The 23,491-nt window shown below is 44.9% G+C and overlaps 1 protein-coding gene across 1 annotated transcript in view; it reads left to right on the forward strand.

Annotated features, from left to right (window-relative positions):
* LOC137323446 (contactin-associated protein-like 5) overlaps positions 1 to 23,491 on the forward strand; it is a 630,151-nt gene that overhangs the window by 368,700 nt on the left and 237,960 nt on the right. The window contains exon 18 of the mRNA XM_067986920.1: positions 12,581 to 12,737. Within this exon, the coding sequence (XP_067843021.1) occupies positions 12,581 to 12,737 (157 nt within the window). The remainder of the gene's footprint in view (positions 1 to 12,580; positions 12,738 to 23,491) is intronic.

A 23,491-nucleotide genomic window follows, 5' to 3' on the forward strand; every position in this document is an offset into this window, starting at 1 on the left:
AGAATTCCCCCGATCCTGGAAAAGTGCAGTGGGATCGGCGGTGTCGGTTCCCGGTGGGCACATCCTCAGACTTACCCCCGGATGTTCAGACCCAGTCTCCCTGACGCACCTTTTTAAAATTTACTGTTTAGTAATTTATCTCCTTGCGGCCTACTCTTCTGGCTTTAAATTAATATCCTGGGGTTCTCTTGTCTGTACCATTTAATACCTCAATGAGGAACCCCTCCAACCATGTTTCTTTTAAACTGTATACCTTCCAAGGTGTACAAGCATAGACATGCCAATGGTTTTACGCTAAGTTAATTCGAGCCAAAAAAATTAGCTCTGTCGATGCTTATAATTTCTGAATCAAGTAGAACAAGCACTGTGGGATTCAACAGAGCTTTATGTGCAACGAAAGCTAAATATTTTAGTAACAAAGGACATCTGCCGATACTTAATTAAAGAACAGCTGATTGCCACTAAGCTGATGCTCTCAAACATATGCCGTGTCAGTCTTAATGTGTGTTTTTTGTGTGGATTTTATGTAAATCCTGAAAAAAAATATACTTCAGTGGCCATCAAGGAAATTCAGGATTAAGTTTGTTATTATAGGAGGGCAGAGGCCCGTACAGTTTGACAGAAGGATATAATATGCGGTAAAGGTGCGTTGTCTTCAAGAGAAAGGTATTTGGCAGATCTTCTGTTTGTTTGATTGTTTTGTTTACAAATACGCAGTGCAATGATGTAAACAGTCTCAAAAAGTGTGGTTGCGTGTGACAGTTTCACGGAGATAACACGTGGTTCCCTGTCTTCATCTCCTCCTTCAAAGAAGAAAATCATAGAATCATAGAATGATATAGCACAGAAGGAGGCCATTCGGCCCATTGTGCCTGTTCTGGCTTTTTGAACGAGCTACCCAATTAGCCCCGCTCCCCTGTTCTTTCCCCGTCGCCGTACAATTTTTTTTCCTTGAAGTATTTATCCAATTCCCGATTGAACCTGCTTTCACCACCCTTTCAGGCAGTGCATTCCAGATCATAACAACTCACTGCGTAAAAAAATTTCTCCCCATCTTCCCTCTGGATCTTTTGCCAATTACCTTAAATCTGTGTGCTCTGGTTACTGGCCCTTCTGCCAGTGGAAACAGTTTTTCCATATTTACTCTTTCAAAGCCCCTCATAATTTTGAACAGCTCGATTAAAATGAGCCAGTACTTTCTGAAGCTTAAAATTGTCACGGCCGAAGCCTTCCTGTTCGACTCCAACCATAAACTTGTGTCTTGGTCCCCTGATTCCATCCCCCTTCCTGGCTGCTCACTCAGGCTGATCCTGAGGGGTGCTGTGCTCTTCCACCCTGAGGCGAACTTCAAACTGCACCTCCAGTCCATCACCAAACTGCCTGTTTCCACCTCCGATATATCCCCTACCTCCATCTCTACCGCTGACAGATCTCTCATCTACACCCGTGTTTTGGACAAGACATTAAACCGAGGCCCTGTCTACCCTCTTAGTTGGACGTAAAGGATCCCACGACACGATTCAAAGAAGAGCATGGATGTTTCTCCCAGTGTCCTGGCCAATATTTATCCCTCAACCAACATCTAAAACAGATGACCTGGTCATTTATTTCATTGCTTTTCTGGGACCTTGCTGTGCCCAAGTTGACTCCTACATTTCAACAGTGACTACACTTCAAAAGTACTTCATTGGTTATAAAGTGCTTTGAGGCGTCCTTAGGTCATGAAAGATGCTATATATTCTTTCTTTTACTTCTTCCTTTCTTTCTTTCTTCACCTCCAAGAACAACTTTTCCAATGTTCACCTCATGGGTTTCACGAGCTCCACCCTAGATTAACTCCTACTGATGCAGACCTCCGCTGCCTGATCCTCTAAGTCCTCCTCACCTATCACCCCTGTCTCACTAGCCTCCACTGGCATCTTGTCCCGCAAAGCACCGATTTCAAAAATCTTGTTTATAAATCCGTACATGGCCTCAGTCCACCCAACCCTGCAACCTCCCTCAGCCCACTATCACCACTTGCATCTTCTGTTCTTACTCTGGTCTTCTATATATCTCCCCACCCCATCCACCTGTTCCATATTCAGTGGCAGAGCCTTCAATCATCTGGCCAACCTTCAAAGGTCGTCTTCAAACCTCCCTATTAACTGCCATCTCCAGCCACCTTCCCTAACTCCATACTGCAGCTTGAGTCCGACCCCTACTTTGTGAACCATCTTAAAGCATTTCCCGAAAGGTGTTATATAAGTTCAAGTTTTTGTTCCGAATGCCTAGTTATGGATACAGTGCTACTTCAAAGAGTTTGCCATTGATAATTTGTAACACGTGTTGTGCGCATAACCCTTAATACGACAACAGCCTTGAGCCCAGCTCTTTTGTATATTATAATAATACAATGAATATTCAAGAACAATATAGTGATAACCGTAACAAATAAAAATCAGGATCATAACATTCTTTTGCCTTTTTTTTCTGCGGCAATGTTCTCGCCTCTCCTCCCCTTTCTCAGACCGTTGACTCCTTCACGAGTTGTGGTTCTATTGGTGAGAGATCACCTTCTGTTAGCTTAATCAGACAGGGAGCGACAGCAGGCAGTGGAGACGTCACAGCTCAGCCTGACCCTATCTTCACCCAGTGTCCATACACACATACACCACACACACACACACACACACACACACACACACCCAATCGGGGCAGGAATAGTAAAACACAGAAGTAGGTCCAATCCCTATGTTTACAAACTGTTGAGTTATGTTAAAACATTGAATAAAGGTTGCGCACTACTAAATCCCACATCACCAATCTGCCAATCTGAGTTTGTACCGGGCCTGCAAGACAGCGTGCACCAACGTTCTCTGATGATGCACTAGAGGCTTGGTGCAAGAGGTGGACAGCAGGAGGGGCATCCTATATCCACAGTGGGGGCAAGAGGCCCTCCAGGCATATGCTGCCAAGGCAGTGGGAAGCAGTAGGTGACAAAGTCAATACCAGTCGCATATCACCACAAACATGGATGTAGTGCAGGAAGAAGTTCAATGCTTTGACACGAGTGGCCAAGGTGAGTGAGGTCAACTATCAAGTGGATTCTCCAACCAACTGTTCCACGCACTACACCCCCATCACCCACTTAACAACAAACTCGTTCAATCAGTACTGAACTCTTCCAATCAGATGCTTCCTCTCATCCTCTTACATTACCACTGTTGCAAGCCACACACCCACAACCCAAAGGTCACACACATTGGCAGCTATTCAACCATGAAAGGCACATCACCCAACCATCCTGCAGGACACTCACCGATACACGTCCCGTTTTCTTGCAGGAGAAGGTGACGCATAACAGGAGGCAGCAAGTGGCAGTGGCATTTAGCCCCTCGAGCCTGTTTCGCCATTCAGTGAGATCATGGTTGATCTGTGACCTAATTCCATATACCCTCCTTAGCCCCATGTCCCTTAATACCTTTGGCTAACAAAAATCTATCAATCTCAGATTTAAAATTAACAATTGAGCTAGCATTAACTGCCGTTTGCAGAAGAGCATTTCAAATTCTACCACCCTTTGCGTGTAGAAGTGTTTCCTAACTTCACTTCTGCAAGTCCTGGCTCTAATTTTTAGGCTATTTCCCCTAGTCGTAGTATTCAGGTATAGGAGACCTCCAAAAACAGGTACAAATGAATCAGCAGCCAGAAGCAATAATCCAGCAACTAACTTGTAAATCGTACATGGTCCCTTTAAATAGCGCTGGTGGGGGGTCCTCCAGGTCGTCCATGACATGTTTAGCTGTTCGTGGTTAAGACAGTGCGTTGGCTGGAGAGTTGAATGCCAAAATGGTATCTATCCCTTAAAATCAGCATTGCACACTGATCTAACGCATATTCTCCTTATTTTATATGGTACCGGCGTTCACTGTCTGCTCGTGCGCAAACTCTTTTACCAAGATGGCGTCCAGCGCATGTCATGCTAGAAGCGGGCGCGCGCATTTCAGACGCCATTTTGGGACCTTAGGAGGCCGCTTGGTGCCAACAAAATGGGCTCTACGCGGCCGAATTTATAGCCCTAAGCCTCTGAGCCATCATGACAGCTCGTCCTGTGACTTAATAACCAAGATAGCATCATAGCCGGGAAAAGAAAGTGAGCTGTGTTTCTGTTTCATTTATTTTTTGAGCAGAGTTGCACCTGCAAATTTCTAATCATAGGTGTAGCTAAGTATTGAGAGACCTGTCTATTAAAGGGGCAATGTCTTTATGGACAAGAATTTGGCAAATGTTTTATTTTGTTTGAGGAGGAAGAGTCATCAGAAAAACTGTTTTTTTTTACCACAATGATGTCACACGAGTCGCCAGATGATGTATTTCAGCGTGACTTTTGCAAACAAATGAAGAAAAGTTTGACAAACACTCTTTCACAAAGACAGTCCACTTGTAATGGAGCTGAAAGTCAGGCCAATGAAGAGTTGCAGTGATTTTTCTCAGTGGAAACATGCTAAATGACGGGTTCTAATTAGAGCTAGAATCGGTCAGCTTCCCATAGAGTCCAGGGAGTCGGAAAATACATCACAGGATTTGGGGAAGACATGTCGGAACAATGAGACAAAGATGTAGAAGATTCAGAGAAGATGGCAAGCTGATGCAGAAGATTACTGAGGCAAGAGGAACATAAGAAAACACCAGGGTACAGAAAAGGAGCAATAAGTTGGGGGCGGTGGGAGGGAGAAGCATGGTGATGGTGCAGAAGGGATTGAAGGGAGTCTCAAAGAAGAGGTCGGCATGGAGAACAAAAACAAAGAGTTAAGGGCGAGAAAAAAGAGGTGTCAAGGAAGATAGAGAAGATATGCCGTGGATTTGAGACGGTATGGCTGAGGGAGTGGTAAATGAGAAAGTGAAGTCGCTCAAAGAGAAAGTCATTGAACGGTCACAAGTTTTCATTTCGCTGGATCAATGACCCCTCGTAGCAAAACTACAACCCTGGGTATGATACAAGTTAAAGACAGATGTCTTAATTTGTCATTTTATTCAGAAAGCACTGTTCAGTGAATCCATTTGAGGTTTTCACTTGAATGAGTGGATGAATAATCGTACCAATTTATGCCAGATTTCCTGAAGACACAGCAGATCCCCCTCCCTCTCATTTTGATTCTGGTTATGGTACCAGCTCTGTAGTCCCCTGTGTCGGTCCGTTTGGTCAAAGCCAACGACAAAGTGGCACTTTGTCTGCCAGATGCAGCCTAGAAGAGTTTTGCGTCACAAGTTTGAGATAATTGCATTGATAATTGTCGCCCAGATGTGCTCTGATTAGGATGTCACGTGGAAGGCTGCATCTTCGCTTGAAATAGATGCAATAAAAAAAACACTGCGCATTGATTTTTGTCAGAATCATTACAATAAGTGACAAGAAAATATTGAAGTATCTGTCTCACTTCACGAAAGCAAATGGATTAAAGTTGTGTTTCTGACAAGGCTTTCAAAGAAGGGATGACTAGAACTGCAGAACAGATGTCTTATTAAAGAGCATGAAAGGTCTTTTGATGAAATGAAAATTGCCCCAATGAATAAAATGTCAACCGATTTGAAATGAGAAGCTTGATAATTTTGGGTGTGATTGTTCAAGCACCCTCTTCAGTCTTTGAAGGGAATTTCCATGAAAATTAGTATCTGAAACTCAGGAAAGGCTACACCTCGGAGCTGTGTTGTTATTATGAGAATGCAAATGAGTTGCTATTTGCCAGGAGAACAGATTGAGTGAGTAGTTAAAATCTGTTGCATAGTATAATTGGTTGCCAGCAAGTTCTACTTTTAATTACAAAAAGCATGAATTTTCAGTGATATTTGGAGACTAACTTTGTGATATTTGGAGACTAACTTTGTGACAGAAATTTAAATGCTGAAATATCTCAAAGGTGGACTGCACAAGAGCTGAGTTCCGGCCAATCTTCAACCATGCCAAGGAACAGCAATTATGGGGAGAGGGTGATGTCGAGAATTGGAACATTGTCCTTTTACCTCCGAGAACGCAGACAGATGGAATGAGTCTTTAGACTTTGGCGAGTGCAAAGGGTTCCTCGTGAAGTGAGTTGAGGCTGTGCCAATTAAGTCTCCAGTGGAGATAAAACCTCCTGCCTGAATTGGCGTAAAGAAATGCAAGAATCTGGTTAAGTGTGGTTAATTGGCACGAAACCAGTTATCTCATTCAGAGAGGGTGCAAGGTTGGTTGGTATGTGAAGTATCTTACTTCTTCCTTGCAGCAGGCCTATGCTTGACTTGAGAACAATGTCATGTTAATAGGTGCAAGGTAGAACATAGGAACAGGAGTAGGCCATTCAGCCCCTCGAGCCTGTTCTGCCATTCAATTAGTTTAAGGCTGATCTGTATCTTAACTCCATTTACCTTGGTTCCGTGACACTTAATACCCTTGCCTAGCAAAAGTCTATCAACCTCAGTTTTGAAATTTTCAATTGACCCCCAGCCTCAACAGCTTTTTGGGGGAGAGAGTTCCAGATTTCCACTGCCCTTTGTGTGAAGAAGTGCTTCCTGACATCAACTCTGAATGACCTAGCTCTAATTTTAAGGTTATGACCCTTTGTTCTGGACTCCCCCACCAGAGGAAATAGTTTCTCTTTATCCACCCTATCAACTCCTTTAATCATCTTATACCCCTCAATTACATCACCCCTTGATGTTTTATACTCAAGGGAATACAAGCCTTGTCTAATTTAACTCTTTTAGGCCTGGTATCATTCTGGTGAATCTGCACTGCACCTCCTCCAAGGCCAATATATCCTTCCTGAGGTGCATTGCCCAGGACTAAATGGGGTCTAACCAGAGCTCTGCACAGCTGTAACATAACTTCCACCCTTTGTAATCCAGCCCCCTTGAGATAACGGCCAATATTCCATTAGCCTTTTAAATTATTTTTTGGACCTGTCCACTAGCTTTTAGAGTGATTTCTGTACTCAGTTCTTCTGTACTTTCGTGCCGAGAACTAAATGGGGTCTAACCAGAGCTCTGCACAGCTGCAACATAAATTCCACCTCTTTGTAATCCAGCCCCCTTGAGATAACGGCCAATATTCCATTAGCCTTTTAAATTATTTTTTGAGCCTGTCCACTGGCTTTTAGTGATTTCTGTATATAGACCACTAAATCTCCCTGCTCCTCCACAGTTCCTAGCTTCTCACCATTTAGAAAATACTCTGATCTATCTTTCTTAGGTGAAAAGTGGATGACCTCACACTTCCCCACATTGAACTCCATCTGCCACAGTTTTGCCCACTCACTTAATGTATCAATGTCCCTTTGCAACTTTTCTGCTCCCATCTACACTATTTACTGTGCCACCTAACTTAGTGTCGACAGCAAAGTGTGGTTACTAAGATTTCAGTAAAGTGCATGGCATTTGTGTGTAAGTTCTATAGTGTTAGTAAATTGTCCGTGGTGTTGCCAGCAGTCATTGATGAATATGTTTTTATATATACCAAAAGGTAACAACGTTGGGAGACTTTAGGAATTTAGACTTCAGAGCCACCTCGTGGCCGGAGCCTACAACTACACTACAACTACGATAGTTGACGCGGCAAAATTGAATGAGAAATAGGTAAAGAAGAATGAAAGAACTTGCATTTATATAGTGCCTTTCACGACCTCAGGATGTCCCATAGTGTTTTAGAGCTGAATGATGTACTTTTTTGAAGTGTAGTCACTGTGGTAAAAAGCAAAGATGTAATGCTAAAGCTATTAGAAATCATTAATTAGACATAATTAGAATATTGTAGTCAGTTTTGGATGCCTTACTTTAGGAAAGCTGTCAAGGCCATGGAGAGGGTGCAAAAGTGATTCACTAAGGTGATACCAGGATTGAGAGGCTTTGGTTTTGAGGAGACCAGAGAAACTGAGGCGTTTTTCATTAGAACAAAAAAGGTTAAGAGGAGATATGATAGAAGGGTTCAAAATCATGAGGGGTTTTGATAAGGTAATTTGGGACAAGCTATTTCACTGGTCTTGATAGGGTAGATGCTGAGAGGTTGTTTCCCCTGGCTGGAGAGTCTAGAACTAGGGGGCATAGTCTCAGGATAAGGGGTCGGCCATTTAAGACTGAGATGAGGAGGAATTTCTTCACTCAGAGGGTTGTGATTCTTTGGAATTCTCTACCCCAGAGGGCTGTGGATGCTGAGTCGTTGAGTATATTCAAGATTGAGATCGATAGATTTTTGGACTCTAAGGAAATCAAGGGATGTGGAGATTGGGCGGGAAAGTGGAGTTGAGTTCGAAGATGAGCCATGATCTTATTGAATGGCGGAGCAGGCTTGAGGGTCCATATGGCCTACTCCTGCTCCTATTTCTTATGTTCTTATGTTAGGTGAATCGGTAACTAGCGGGCATAAATTTAAGGTCATCACCAAAAGGACAAAGAGAGAGGTTAGAAGATTTTTTTTTATTCAGAGGGTTATTAGGATATGAAATGCCCTCCCAGAAACAATGGTGGAAGCAGAATTCGTCATACCTTTTAAAAGGGAAGTAGATAAATACTTGAGAAAGAAAAACCCAAAGGGCTATGGGGAATGGGCAGAGGAAATGGACTAAATGGATTGGTCTTTCAGAGTGCCAGCACAGATGTGATGGGCTGGATGGCCTCCTGCTGTGCTGTAAGATTTTCTTGAGCCGAAATTCCACAAACCCTCGTGAGGTGGATCGATCATCTTCTGATGCATATATTAACCCTATGCTGTACGGTAGTTGCAGCTCCTCTTACTGCTGATGGCAGAGCTTTGCATCCCATGGTCCCTCCTGGCCTTGGCCAGGTACTTGCACCAGGGTCTGCAGAAACGGTTGGTGGCACCTTGGCAGGTGCTGCCAAAACAGGCTACGCTGTCTCTTGATCATCCTGGCATGCACTCTTCCGCAGGGTGCCACTAAAAGCAGGATATACAACGGTCAGGGTACTTCCGAGGCAACCTTCAACATTACGATTAGTCTGGCAGTGGCATACCTTAGTGATGCTATCTGGCCTGTTGTCCCACATTTCTGGCAAGGCAGTACTCTGTCCAATTCTTCTCCTCCAACTGCCCAAAATCAGATGGCACGGCTGAAGACTAACCTACGCTTTGGGACGGTCTCTTAAGTTGAAATGTGGACCATATTATAAGCTTTATTCCGAAGCAAACAGTGAAACACGAAAATAGGAATTCCCTCGATGCCAACCATTAGCATTTCTCTCTGGCATCCTATGTTCTGGGGACTCAAACCGCTTATCAGTGTTTGCTGACAAAAATCAATGCACTCTACCATTAATGGAAGTGGTTCTGGCCGCTAATACTTTAAGTATTCATTCTTGGGGAATAGGAAATCCTGGTTACAGTATGCCTCAGCCAGAATCACTTGAAGCAGCAGGATTCAAATAGGAGCAGCGCTGAAGGAAAAGGAAGGGAGGGTGTAGGAGAGGTAAAGGGGGGGGAAATAAGAACATATGAACATAAGAAATTGGAGCAGGAGTAGGCCAATCGGCCCCTCGAGCCTGCTCCGCCATTCAATAAGATCATGGCTGATCTGATCCCAACCACAAATCTAAAGAACACAAGAAGTAGGAGCAGGACCCGGCCACACAGCCCCTGGGCCCTCTCCGCCACCCACAGGGCATTGACCGATCCGAACTCAGCTTCATGTCCAATTTCCTGCCCACTCCCCATAACCCCTAATTCCCTTTACTTCTAGAAAACTGTCTATTTCTGTTTTAAATTTATCTAATGATGTAGCTTCCACAGCTTCCTGGGGCAGCAAATTCCACAGACCGACCACCCTCTGAGTGAAGAAGTTTCTCCTCATCTCAGTTTTGAAAGAGCAGCCCCTTATTCTAAGATTATGCCCCCTAGTTCTAGTTTCACCCATCTTTGGGAACATCCTTACTGCATCCACCCGATCAAGCCCCTTCACAATCTTATATGTTTCAATAAGATCGCCTCTCATTCTTCTGAACTCCAATGAGTAGAGTCCCAATCTACTCAACCTCTCCTCATATGTCCGCCCCCTCATCCCCGGGATTAACCGAGTGAACCTTCTTTGTACTGCCTCGAGAGCAAGTATGTCTTTTCTTAAGTATGGAGACCAAAACTGTATGCAGTATTCCAGGTGCGGTCTCACCAATACCCTATATAACTGCAGCAATACCTCCCTGTTTTTATATTCTATCCCCCTAGCAATAAAAGCTAACATTCCGTTGGCTTTCTTGATCACCTGCTGCACCTGCATACCAACTTTTTGATTTTCTTGCACTAGGACCCCCAGATCCCTTTGTATTGCAGTACTTACCAGTCTCTCGCCATTAAGAAAATAACTTGCTCTCTGATTTTTCCTGCCAAAGTGCATAACCTCACATTTTCCAATATTATATTGCATCTGCCAAATCTCCGCCCACTCACCCAGCCTGTCTATATCCCCCTGCAGGTTTTTTATGTCCTCCTCACTCTCTACTTTCCCTCCCATCTTTGTATCATCTGCAAAAAAGAAGCAGTGAAGAGAGAACTAAATGCCAATGAAGGGCACAATGAAGAAACTGGAAGAGATGGTTTGGGCGGGTGGGGGTGGGGTGCGGAAAGAGGGGAGATGGTGGCAGCTGTTAAAATGCTTATATTAAATGAGATTATGACTTTATGGGGTCAAGAGTCAGGTTGGCTCATTTGTTAGTACCGTTGCCTCTTAGTCAAATGGCTGTGTGTTCAAACCCCACTCCAGAACTTGAGATCACATGATAAAGGCTGCACTTCAGTAAAATACAGAGTGAATGCTGTCCTTCAGATGAGATTTTAAACTGAGGCCCTATGGGGTAGAAACTAATGGGGTGCAGCCAGCATATGCCCCAACCAGAAGGCCTGAGGCTCAACTGAAATTGGGCCTAAGGTTGCCAACTCTGGTTGGTCATGTTCCTGGAGGTCGTATTCCTGGAGGTATCATCACATGACATCCTGCCTCCTACTGCCCCGCCCCACACTCCCACCATTGGTCACCCGACACGTTCATCCTCGTGGCACACCGCCTACCCATGGCCAATCGGAAAGTAACTGGACTGTTTGTTGCCCAATTGGATGATTTTTGACTGTCAGTCAAACAGCTTTTTTTCCGGTATAACTAATAAACAAAAGTGGTCAATGAAAATTTTTTAAAACACTTTTTTAATGCCCCTATGATTTTTCTCTCGGGTTTTGCTCGCAGGAGTGTCCTGGAGATTAGCTCTTAATTCCTGGAGACTCCAGGGCGATCCTGGAGGATTGGCAACCTCAAGTGTCCATTGAAGCTGAGTTAATGAGGACATTTAAGAGAGAATTAGAAGAGGGAAGATATTAAAGAGCACAGGGAAGTGGGATTACAGCAGATGGCCTGGATTATCCTCTGTTATACCACCCAAAGCCGGGTGGTAAAGCAGTGAAGAAGGAGGGAAAATGGGTCCCAACAGGAATCTCAGCTGCCCGACCACTTGACTGGGATGGAGTTGGAAAAACTGACCGATTTCCTGCCTGCCCATCGCAGTACCAGTAACTCCAGGTAATGGCAGAAGGGGGTGGCAGTACATGCTGGGGCAGCGATGGGAGGGAACAAGGCCTGGTAATGGCCACCTCTCCCGCCTTCCGCCCCTATTACATTATCAAAGTAGGCCTTGGCTCATCAAGAGGCCTTCATAACAATTGTACCTATCATCTCTGTGGCAGTTCTGCCCTCTTTCACTGAAATAGTTATCCCCTCAATCAAAGCCAGAGAGTGTGGGGTTGACTTTTTTGGCCAGCATTGGCGGGCTCCATCTGAGCACCAGGGATCCCACTGGGAGCCCACCATCCATTCCATTTTTAATGAGCCACAACCCAGGAAATGGGTTAATGACATGGCAGGGTTAAGGTGGCAAGCAGAGGTCCCATCCCCTTCATCTCACCTCCTGTGGCCAACCCGCCCCAGAGAGAAATCCAGCCTGACAGCTCCAATGCGGAGCTATTGGTGGGCTGAATGGCCTCCTTTTGTGTTATTTCATGTATCCCACAGTTTATTTAACCAGTGCTTGATGTATATCAGTTAGGGTTGCCAACCTTAAAGATTAATCCCCTGGACACTGCTGAAAGCAACCCGGTAGAAAAATCACAGGGGGCATTAAAAAAATTGGTGTGTTTTGTTTTCATTTTCTTTGAACACTTTCGATTATTATTAATTGGAGATGGGAAAAAAATGGCTGTTTGACTGACATGTCAAGGACCAGCCGATCGGTTAACAAAGAGCCTGTTCGCTTTCCAACTGGCCATGGAAAGGCGGTGCAACGCAAGGATGGATGTGTTGGGCAACCAATTGACCAATGGCGGGAGCACGGAGGCGAGGTGGTTAGTGGAGGGACATCAGTGATGAAACCTCCAGGAATACTTCCAACCAGAGTTGGCAACCCTCGTATCGATGCAGAAACAGGAACATTTTCTGTTTCTCAGGACTGATACCACTCACCTTCATGAACACAAAAAAGTCCCCCGTGACAAAAAAAAAGAGAAGTTTATTAATGGGAAAGCCCAGTAGTCCCGACAGTTTTATTCTTGGTAATATTACAAAGTTTCTTTCAGGCGGAACACCGTTCACCTGGTGGATTGGGAGGACCAATGAAAAGCAAACTTACTGGGGAGGTTCATCGCCTGGAGTTCAAAAGTGTGCCTGCGGATTGGAGGAGAGCTGCTTGGATACCAAGTATGACTGTAACTGCGATGCTGACAGAGATGAATGGTACTGTGGCATTTAATTCTGAAATAATGAATCTTTTTTTTGTTTGCCAATTGCAATTTTATTGTGCAAAATATAATTTGTCTCAACTGTCTTGATACTTCCACTACTCTCCACCATTTTAACACTATTCTTGGCTGCACTTGCTTGTGTTTGTGATGTGGTTAGGCTTGTTAAAGTCTGGCTAAGATTATCCTAGAAGGTTAGGTGAAGTGTGATTATCGTAATAAATTTAGAACAGCCTGAGGCCTGCTGTTCCCATAACAACAGGACTTACTCCACTGAAGTCATAGCTGCTGGAAGAAATGCAACTTACCCATTGTGTTGTCTTTATGTTGCATTCTTATTAAAGTTTTCAATAACCCAGCACTAAATGATAAAGAAAACAAAACTTGATTCATTATGGTTGAATTAAATTGTACATTCAGCAGTTTACCATCTCCAACTTGGTGACAAAATAAAAGTAGAATGTTGCTCGTGCCGGTTTTGAGGGCAGGATCAGGAGCTTGATGTGAGCTTGAGCAGAAGTTGTGAGTGTGAGCAGAAGGAGGTGCAGTGAAGTGTCTTACTGTGATTGGGAGGAGAGGCGTGTGCAGCGAGAGAGGAAAGGATTGGTTGTGATTGGGGGGAAAAAGTGTAGTGTTGCAGGGCTATGTTCAGAGTAAGAGAGATGTGAAAAGGAGCCTTACCTTGGCAGTCCTGGTAAGGTCATTAAACTTTTTTGTGGCATTGCAGCCAGGTCCTGGGAATGATGCTGCTGGCACTGCCCTGCTCAGCACAAATGTGTCATGACTTATTTAGCATGGTGCCATCTGCCGTCTGAGGGAAGCAGGACCTGCTTCCTGGCCCCGACCTGTTCAGTAAGCTCCTCCACGGCAGTATCTGAAAATCGGGGTGCCTTGGCCGTTGACATTGTTGCTGTAAAAATGCACATTCTACCACTGAAAATGCAACCTCCCCTTTAAGAGACGCAGGCTTGCTTTAAAAAGGGACAGGCCGGCTGAATTCCGCACCCCACCCCCAAACAGCGAGCTGCCTATAAATAATACAAATGAAACCTGACTTTGGAAATTGATGGGGCCTCCCACCGACATCATCGGGTGAGTTTACCCGCCCACTGCTGCCTAATGTACGCCACACATGACACTCGACCCCTGTGTGTCACCAGGTTCACTACCTTCAACCTCCTCTGCAAATAACGATACAGAATCCTTATTAAGCATTTCTCTGATTCTTTTACTTCACATGTCAGCCTGTTAGTTAGGGACAAAAAATGGAATTGAAGAAATAATAGTACTGCCAAATACCAGCCGTGATATGTTCTGCAGTGTGGGTTATTGATCAGTACGGTTTTATTTTTACGACCGAGGGCTATCTAAATGAGATGAGAGCACAAAAAGAAAAGAATATTCACAGAGCCCTGTAATGGTCAAGAATATATTCACTGCATACACTGTGAGTGGCACTTGTATCCTTCATTATTATGTTGCAAGCTTTTAATTTTAATGTATTACTTGCGCCAGTGAGCAGCTCCTCCAACAGTCGGGGCTGTTGAATGTGTCAACCGGCTGCCAAGGAACAATCCAAAGCAATCAGGCTGCGGGCTCATTAAGTTGTTAATGTTTGTGTTTTTAATATTTGTTGACAAATGGATTTTTTTTTTGGTAGTGTCAGCAGAATGGACTTTTAACCCTCGACTGTCGCTCATTACCAACCCATGAATGTTAGACTGTAGCACGGCTTATCTGGATTCAGAACGACAGCATTGGCTCGGTTGGGTAGCTCTCTCGCCTCCGAGTCAGAAGGTCATAGAGTCATAGAGTCATAGAGTTATACAGCACGGATAGAGGCCCTTCGGCCCATCGTGTCTGCGCCGGCCATCAGCCCTGTCTAATCTAATCCCATATTCCAGCACTTGGTCCGTAGCCTTGTATGCTATGGCATTTCAAGTGCTCATCCAAATGCTTCTTGAATGTTGTGAGGGTTCCTGTCTCCACAACCCTTTCAGGCAGTGAGTTCCAGACTCCAACCACCCTCTGGGTGAAAAAGTTCTTTCTCAAATCCCCTCTAAACCTCCCGCCTTTTACCTTGAATCTATGTCCCCTTGTTATAGAACCCTCAACGAAGGGAAAAAGCTCCTTAGTATCCATCCTATCTGTGCCCCTCATAATTTTGTACACCTCAATCATGTCCCCCCTCAGCCTCCTCTGCTCCAAGGACAACAAACCCAATCTTCCCAGTCTCTCTTCATAGCTGAAGCGCTCCAGCCCTGGTAACATCCTGGTGAATCTCCTCTGCACCCTCTCCAAAGCGATCACATCCTTCCTGTAGTGTGGCGACCAGAACTGCACACAGTACTCCAGCTGTGGCCTAACCAGTGTTTTATACAGCTCCATCATAACCTCCTTGCTCTTATATTCTATGCCTCGGCTAATAAAGGCAAGTATCCCATATGCCTTCTTTACCACCTTATCTACCTGTTCCGCCGCCTTCAGGGATTTGTGAACTTGCACACCAAGATCCCTCTGACCCTCTGTCTTGCCTAGGGTCCTCCCATTCATTGTGTATTCCCTTGCCTTGTTAGTCCCTCCAAAGTGCATCACCTCGCACTTTTCCGGGTTAAATTCCATTTCCCACTGTTCCGCCCATCTGACCAACCCATCTATATCGTCCTGCAGATTGAGGCTACCCTCCTCGCTATTTACCACCCTACCAATTTTTGTATCATCAGCGAACTTACTGATCATACCTTTTACATTCATATCCAAGTCATTAATGTAGACCACAAACAGCAAGGGACCCAGCACCGATCTCTGTGGTACCCCACTGGCCACAGGCTTCCAGTCACAAAAACAACCTTCGACCATCACCCTCTGCCTTCTGCCACTAAGCCAGTTTTGTATCCAAAGTGCCAAGGCACCCTGGATTCCATGGGCTCGTACCTTCTTGACCAGTCTCCTGTGGGGGACTTTATCGAAGGCCTTACTGAAATCCATGTATACCACATCCACTGCGTTACCCTCATCCACACGCCTAGTCACCCCCTCAAAAAATTTAATCAAATTAGTCAGACATGATCTTCCCTTGACAAAGCCATGTTGACTATCCCTGATTAATCCTTGCTTCTCCAAGTGGAGACTAATTTTGTCCTTCAGAATTTTTTCCAATAATTTTCCTACCACTGATGTTAGGCTCACTGGCCTGTAGTTCCCCGGTTTTTCCCTACTCCCCTTCTTGAATAATGGTATTACATTAGCGGTTCTCCAGTCCTCTGGCACATCCCCTGTGGCCAGAGAGGTTCTAAATATATGTGTCAGAGCCCCCGCAATCTCCTCCTTTGCCTCACACAGTAGCCTGGGATACATTTCGTCCGGGCCTGGGGATTTATCCATTTTTAGGCCTGCTAAAACCGCCAATACCTCCTCCCGCTCGATGTTAATATGTTCGAGTATATCACAGTCCCCCTGCCAGATTTCTATGTCTACATCGTCCTTCTCCATAGTGAAAACAGATGCAAAAAATTCATTTAGAACCCCTCCTACATCTGCCGGCTCCACACACACATTGCCATTTTTGTCCCTAATGGGCCTATTTTTTTCCCAAGTCATCTTCTTACCCTTAATATACTTATAAAACATCTTAGGATTTTCCTTTATTTTGCTCGCCAGTGTTATTTCATGGCCCCTCCTTGATCTCCTAATTTCTTTTTTAAGTATCCCCCTGCACTTTTTGTACTCCTCTAGGGCTTCCTCCGTCTTTAGCCTTTTGTATCTGCCAAAAGCCCTCCTTTTTTTCCTAATCCATTCTCGTATATCCCCTGACATCCAAGGTTCCCTGGAGTTCTTGGAACCACCCTTGACCTTTACGGGAACATGTTGCCATTGTATGGTCTCAATTTCCCTTCTGAAAGACTCCCATTGCTCCGATGCGGATTTTCCTACAAGCAGCTGATCCCAGTCCATTTTGGCCAGATCCTGCCTTATCCTATTAAAATCGGCCTTCCCCCAATTTAGAACCTTTATTTCCGGCCCCTCCCTGTCCTTTTCCATGACCACCTTAAATCACACCGAATTATGGTCACTCTCACCAAAGTGCTCACCTACTAGCACTTCTTCCACTTGGCCGGCCACATTCCCTAGAATTAGGTCCAGTACCGCCCCCTCTCTTGTAGGACTTTCTACATGCTGGCTCAAAAAGCTCTCCTGGATGCACGTTAAGAATTTTATACCCTCTAAGCCTTTTACACTCTGAGTATCCCAGTTAATATTGGGGAAGTTGAAATCCCCCACTATTATTACCCTATTATTTGCACAATTTTCTGAGATTTGCCTACATATCTGTTCCTCTATCTCCCCCTGACTGTTTGGGGGCCTATAGTACACTCCCATCAAAGTGCTTGCCCCCTTTTTGTTTTTAAGCTCCACCCATATGGCCTCATTAGAGGAACCTGCTAATATATCAGTCGTGGGTTTATGTCCCGCTCCGGAGACTTGAGCATAAAATCTAGGCTGACACTCCCAGTGCCAGTACCGAGGGAGTGCTGCACTGTCGGAGGTGCGGTCTTATAGATGAGATGTTAAACCGAGGCCCCGTCTACCCTCTCAGGTGGACATAAAAGATCCCCTGGCACTATTTAGAAGAAGAGCAGGGGAGTTTTCTCAGATGTCCTGGCCAATATTTATCCCTCAACCAACAACACTAAAACAGATTATCTGGTCATTATCACATTGCTGTTTGTGGGCCCTTGCTGTGCGCAAATTGGCTGCGGCATTTCCTACATTACAACAGTGACTACATTTCAAAAGTACTTAATTTGCTATAAAGCGCTTTGGGACGTCCTGAGGTTGTGAAAGGTGCTGTATAAATACAAGTTCTTTATTCCTTTTGACCCTCAATTCAGATCCACTGAATTTAAACTTTTATTTTTAAATGACTGTTTGGTTGCTAATTCTTTAAAAAGTTCCAATCCGGACAAGGGGCAGGAGCGGGGTGGGGTGGGAGGGGCAGTGGTTGCAGTCAAGCTGGGATCAGTTCCTGGGTTCTGATGTTGAATTCGTTGCTAAGGCCCATAGGCTAGGAACAAGGTTTGAGTTCTGAGAGTTCATCTTCCAAATCCATGCCGCAGTTTAAGTTATTAGCCGGTGTTCACTGGTCACGTGTAGCGGGATAGTCACTGGTTCGTCACCTACAATCACCAGACATCTGTGGCCACTCACTGGGGCTCCCCACTGACCAACGCAAAGTCAGGAAACTGCTTTGTTGCTACTGAAAAAACTTTGAAAGCCTCAGCAACATTAACAACTAACACTTGTATATTGTAAGACATGGAGCCTTGCAGAGGAAACGGCCTGTCCAGTTGCAAATCCAAAGTGGCTGGCATTCAAGCAAGACTAACATATATGACTGTTAAATCTTTAAACCCTGAATGGTCCTTTTACTCCTTGAGTTGTCACTCGTCATAGCGCCACTGTTTGCCGAGTGCTAGTGTCTATGGCAGCTTCGGGTGAATCATACTGCATGAGATCCACCAGTAAATGTTTGGAGGTATAAGGGAAAGATGCTTGAGCAGTTGGTAAAACTGATTAACCAATAATAAAGGCAAAGATAGAATGTAGCATCAGCCGGCATTTCCACCTCTTCCCATACCTCTTCCCATGAGGGAGCACTAATGATGCAGATGCATTAGGATGGGAACAGAAAAGATCCCATGTATCAGCTCCTATTTCTCTAAGCTCAAGTCTATCATGCAATTGCTTTTTGCTTTTGGGCATTAATAGGTCATTAATAGGCAGAAATCCACAGGGAATGACACCAGACCTGATCTAGACTGAGATAGCAGGACAATTAGTAACTGGATAGCGGCTTATGCTACTACTGCAGGTGAAGTGGAAACTTATGGTGAGGATACCTCAAAGACCTTTACTCAAGATGCATTACGGTCTAAACTCATTGACGATCACATCAAGAGATCACCAACAGAGCAAGACTTAATCTTTGAAGTAACAACAGGAGCTGTAGGAGGTGCGTGGCATTCTATTGCCACACTCAGGGAGACTTTTCTGTGCTGGCACAATGCCCATATTGGTCCAAATGTTGAATGCCGTCACACAGAGCCAGAGGGGTGGAATAGGGGAGGGGATTATCAATGATGACTAACTTAGTACCTGAGCTGTACTGAGAAATCCAATGACCAATGACTAGGACCTCAAGGTGAACCTGAAGAAAGGGGAAAATATCTATCCTAGTGAAAGAATCTCAGGGCTTGGATCCTATTGGTTCTGAATCCAGGCAAATCTCCTTTAATAATTTAATACCGCAGTGGACATAATTATCATTGGCAGGGTGCGAAACTAGTAGAGATACTTCAGGGATTTACTGAGCCTACAGTAAAGCCACCCATTTGAGACAAGGCAAGAAGTCTGTAACCAGTCAGCAGTTTCCTCAAGAGGGGGGGGGAAGCTGTGTAGAGTTTCCCAACCCAGATAAAATCTAGTTTGACAATTCTACAACTCAGTTCCTGATCTCACTTCACATTAGATCTAGACCAGAATTTATAAATCCTCTCAAAAGGGATTGCAGAATCTGATATTCCTGGATAGGAAGTCATGGTTGGATTCAGGATTAGATGCCAAGGAATATGTGAGTGTTGTTTAAAGTAAGGTAGTTGTTTAAATCTTACTTGTCCACTCGATTGTGATTAAATAAAATAATTCGGACCACTGACCTCAAAAGAGATAGTTCTTATTGACCTACTTAAACATAAACATAATACTCTCCACTTGCCTGGATGAGTGCAGATCCAGCAACACTCAAGAAGCTCGACACCATCCAAGATAAAGCAGCCCGCTTGATTGGCACCCCATCCACCACACTAAACATTGACTCCCTTCACCACCGGCGCACTGTGGCTGCAGTGTGTACCATCCTCAGGATGTACTGCAGCAACTCACCAAGGCTTCTTCGACAGCACCTCCCAAACCCGCGACCTCTACCACCTAGAAGGACAAGAGCAGCAGGCACATGGGAACAACACCACCTGCACGTTCCCCTCCAAGTCAGACACCATCCCGACTTGGAAATATATCACCGTTCCTTCATCGTCGCTGGGTCAAAATCATGGAACTCCCTTCCTAACAGCACAGTGGGAGAACCGTCACCACACGGACTGCAGTGGTTCAAGAAGGCGGCTCACCACCACCTTCTCAAGGGCAATTAGGGATGGGCAATAGATGCCGGCCTCGCCAGCGATGCCCACATCCCATGAACGAATAAAAAAAAAATGCAACTACCAACTAATAAGCAATGCTTAACATAAAATGCTACTAACAATTACAATTACTAAAATAAGACCCTATTTCTAAATTACAAGCAATAATCCAAACATACAACATAAGACATACATAGGTTTTAAACAATACAACCTCAATAACTGTGCCCCTGCCTCCTATCAGCACCCATGTCTTGAGAATTCTCTCTAACTGGGGTCTTTGGCTTTTCTTATATTGGGTTTGTGTGAATGTTTTGCACACTTCCCCAACACCCATACCCCGCCCCCCCTTCATCCTCGACACCATCATTCTTGGTGTCGAGATGTTCTTAATTCTTATCTGGAACATTCCATGTACTGGGTCTGGTATATTATGATCTCACCCACCAGACAAGGGAAGCTTCACAACACGCAAGGCTGTCTCCATCACAAGATGTTTCAGACCTTGAAGCTGATAACACACGGAGCTTCCCTTGGGAATTGCAAGTCTGCAGTTTTTTCAAAAGCTGCTCTTGCAGCTATAAGTTACAAACGCTCCCGTCAGCCTTTGCCGACCTAGTTAGCCTATTTCCCAAAGCAGGCTGGATAATGGTACTGCATTCCTTTCTCACAGAATATAAGACATAACTAACAAGGTTTAATCATCCAGAGCTACATAACTACGTATCAGAAATATTGGATAAAAATGATGTCCCAACCGGATCGATCCTCTATAAAGAAAGATAGAACTTGCGTTTATATTGTACCTTTCCAGCTTGCCAGAGACAGCAGGAGGCCACAGTGATTTCAACCGCAGGGCCTCATTTAAATGCAGCCGGCCCATGTGCCACTAGGAACGGGCATGAAGAGGGTGCAGAGCAGCTGCCCACAGCGGATGATCGGACGGCCAAGGGGAAGCCGCCAGCTTCCAGGTTAATGGCAGGGAGAGGCTATCACGAGGGGTTCATGTGTGGGAAAGTGGGGGAGGAGTCCAGGACGGGCATGGTCGCAGCTTTCCTCGTGGGGCCCGGAGGGGCACTCCTGCTCCTCTTGACCCCACAAAGGAAATTACCAGGGGGCCTCTTCGTCCTTCCCGCCAGCTGCTGACCTGCTTCAGCCTGTTGGGAAAGTCACCAGGGGGCCCCATTGAGTGTGTCCACCGCCACTGTACCCATATCCCTTTCCTTCAACCACCTATTCTCAAATGAAGTGCAGTAGTTTTCAGTACGCACTGGCCCAGAGCCAGTAACCCACCAATCTGCTGCTTACAGCGGAACTTTGTTGAAAGCTAAGGTGATTTTTATTCAGCAACCGATTTTTTACTGAATCTTAATTAATGACACGATTACATTTAACACAATGTAGCTCAGTCTTTTAATTCTGGAAAAACGAATTGGAGCCTTTTGATGTACTCTAGAATCATACGTCTGTGTAAAATTGATTTTTGTGGAGTTATGACCCTTATCAGTACTGTTCCATTAAGATTTCAAAATTACTTCATTCAGGTTACTGTATGTATATATATATATATACATATGTCTATATATACATATGTCTATATATATGTGTGCGTGTACATATATTGTGCGTATATATATATATATAATGTGCGTATATATATATATATATATATGTGTGTGTGTGTGTGTGTGTGTAAATATATATATACCGTTTCAATGCATCTCTGACTGACATTTTCACGGTTGGACGCAGAAACTGCAGTGTCCCAATGCATTTTTCAATTAAGCACGATTATTGATGCAGCTACGACATGCCTCTCAGACCTGCACCAGGGACGACCCATAATAACAATCCCATAATGTTGGTTGATTAACCAGTGGGTTATTGCTCTATGGTGTCTTATTCTTTCTGACTTGTTGCAAGAAGAAATCCAATCACTTACGCACATTCAAGTCTGGGTGGGCACGATCTCGTGATTAAGAGTTGCAAGTGTTAAAGTAAAAAATATTGGGGGATAAATTTAGATCGGGCCGTTTATGGGCGCGGGTAGCGTGTTGCGCTATTACCCTGCGCCCAATGACGCCAGCGCAGGCAGGACTCGGGTTTCGGATGGCCTGAGTACTAACCTGCAATCAGCGTTCCATTCTCGGCCTTGCACGTGGAATCAATGCAATTTGCACTTTCCACCACCAGGGAGAGGTCAATCTCTTAAAGGGAGGATATTTCTTTGAAATCTCTTAAAGGTAGCTGGTACCTGTTATTTGCTGAAAATAACAGTCTGCTGTCTGCACGGAGTCAGAATGGAGATCAGGCATCACACATGTAAAACACAGATGCAGGTCCCATCACTATGTTTACACACTGATGAGTTTTGTTAAAACATCGAATAAAGGTTACGCACTACTAAATCCCACATCCTCCAATCTGCACGCCAGACCTCACCAATCCGCCGATCTGAGTTTGTACCAGGCCTGTGAGAGTGCGTGCACCAAGATTCTCTGCTGATGCACTAGAGACCTTGGTGCAAGAGATGGACAGAAGGAGGGACATCCTATATCCACAGGGGGCGGGAGTGGGGGGTGCAAGAGGCCCTCCAGACATATATCCAAAAGGCAGTGGGAGGCAACGGGGGACAAAGTCAATGCCAGGAGCACAGCATCATGAACATGGATGCAGTGCAGGAAGAAGTTCAATGCTTTGACATGAGTGAGCAAGGTGAGTGAGGTCAACTGTCAAGTGGCGTCTCCTACCAACTGCTCCACGCACTACACCCCCATCGCCCACATATCAACAAACTCACTCTTTCCATCAGTACTCAACTCTTCCAACCAGATGTTTCCTCTCATCCTTACACATGACCACTGTTTCAAGCTGCCCACCCACAACTCACAGGCCACACACACTGGCAGCTATTCAACCATGACAGGCACATCACCCAGGCACATGCCTCGCTTTCTTGCAGGAGAAGGTGGCGCATATCAGGACGCAGCAAGTGGCCGTGTCATTTAGACCCTTGAGCCTGTTCCCCCATTCATTGAGATCATGGTGGACGTGTGACCTAACACCATATACCCATCTTAGCCCCATATCCCTTAATACCCTTGGTTCACAGAAATTTATCAATCTCAGATTCAACAGTCACAAGTGAGCTATCATCAACTGCCATCTGCAGAAGAGTATTCCAAACGTCTCCCACCCTTTGCGTGTAGAAGCATTTCCTAACTTCACTCCTGCACGTCCTGCCTCTAAATGTTAGTCTATATCCCCTAATCCTAGAATTGAAGTCTAGGAGACCTCCAAAAACAGTTACAAACGTCTCGGCGGCCAGAAGCTATAATCCAGCCACTAACCTGTAAATTCTGCAGGGTCTCTTTAAATAGCGCTGGTGGGGGGTCCTCCAGGCACTCTAAGACATGTTCAGATGGTCGGGGTTAAGACTGTGCGTTGAGTTGAGCGTTAAGTCCCAAAATGGTGTCTATCACTTTAAATCACGTTGCACACTGATTGTATCCATTTTCTCCCTACTTTCCATGATTCCAGCGTTCGTTAT

This window comes from Heptranchias perlo, chromosome 7, assembly GCF_035084215.1.
Source record: "Heptranchias perlo isolate sHepPer1 chromosome 7, sHepPer1.hap1, whole genome shotgun sequence".
Taxonomy (NCBI): domain Eukaryota; kingdom Metazoa; phylum Chordata; class Chondrichthyes; order Hexanchiformes; family Hexanchidae; genus Heptranchias; species Heptranchias perlo.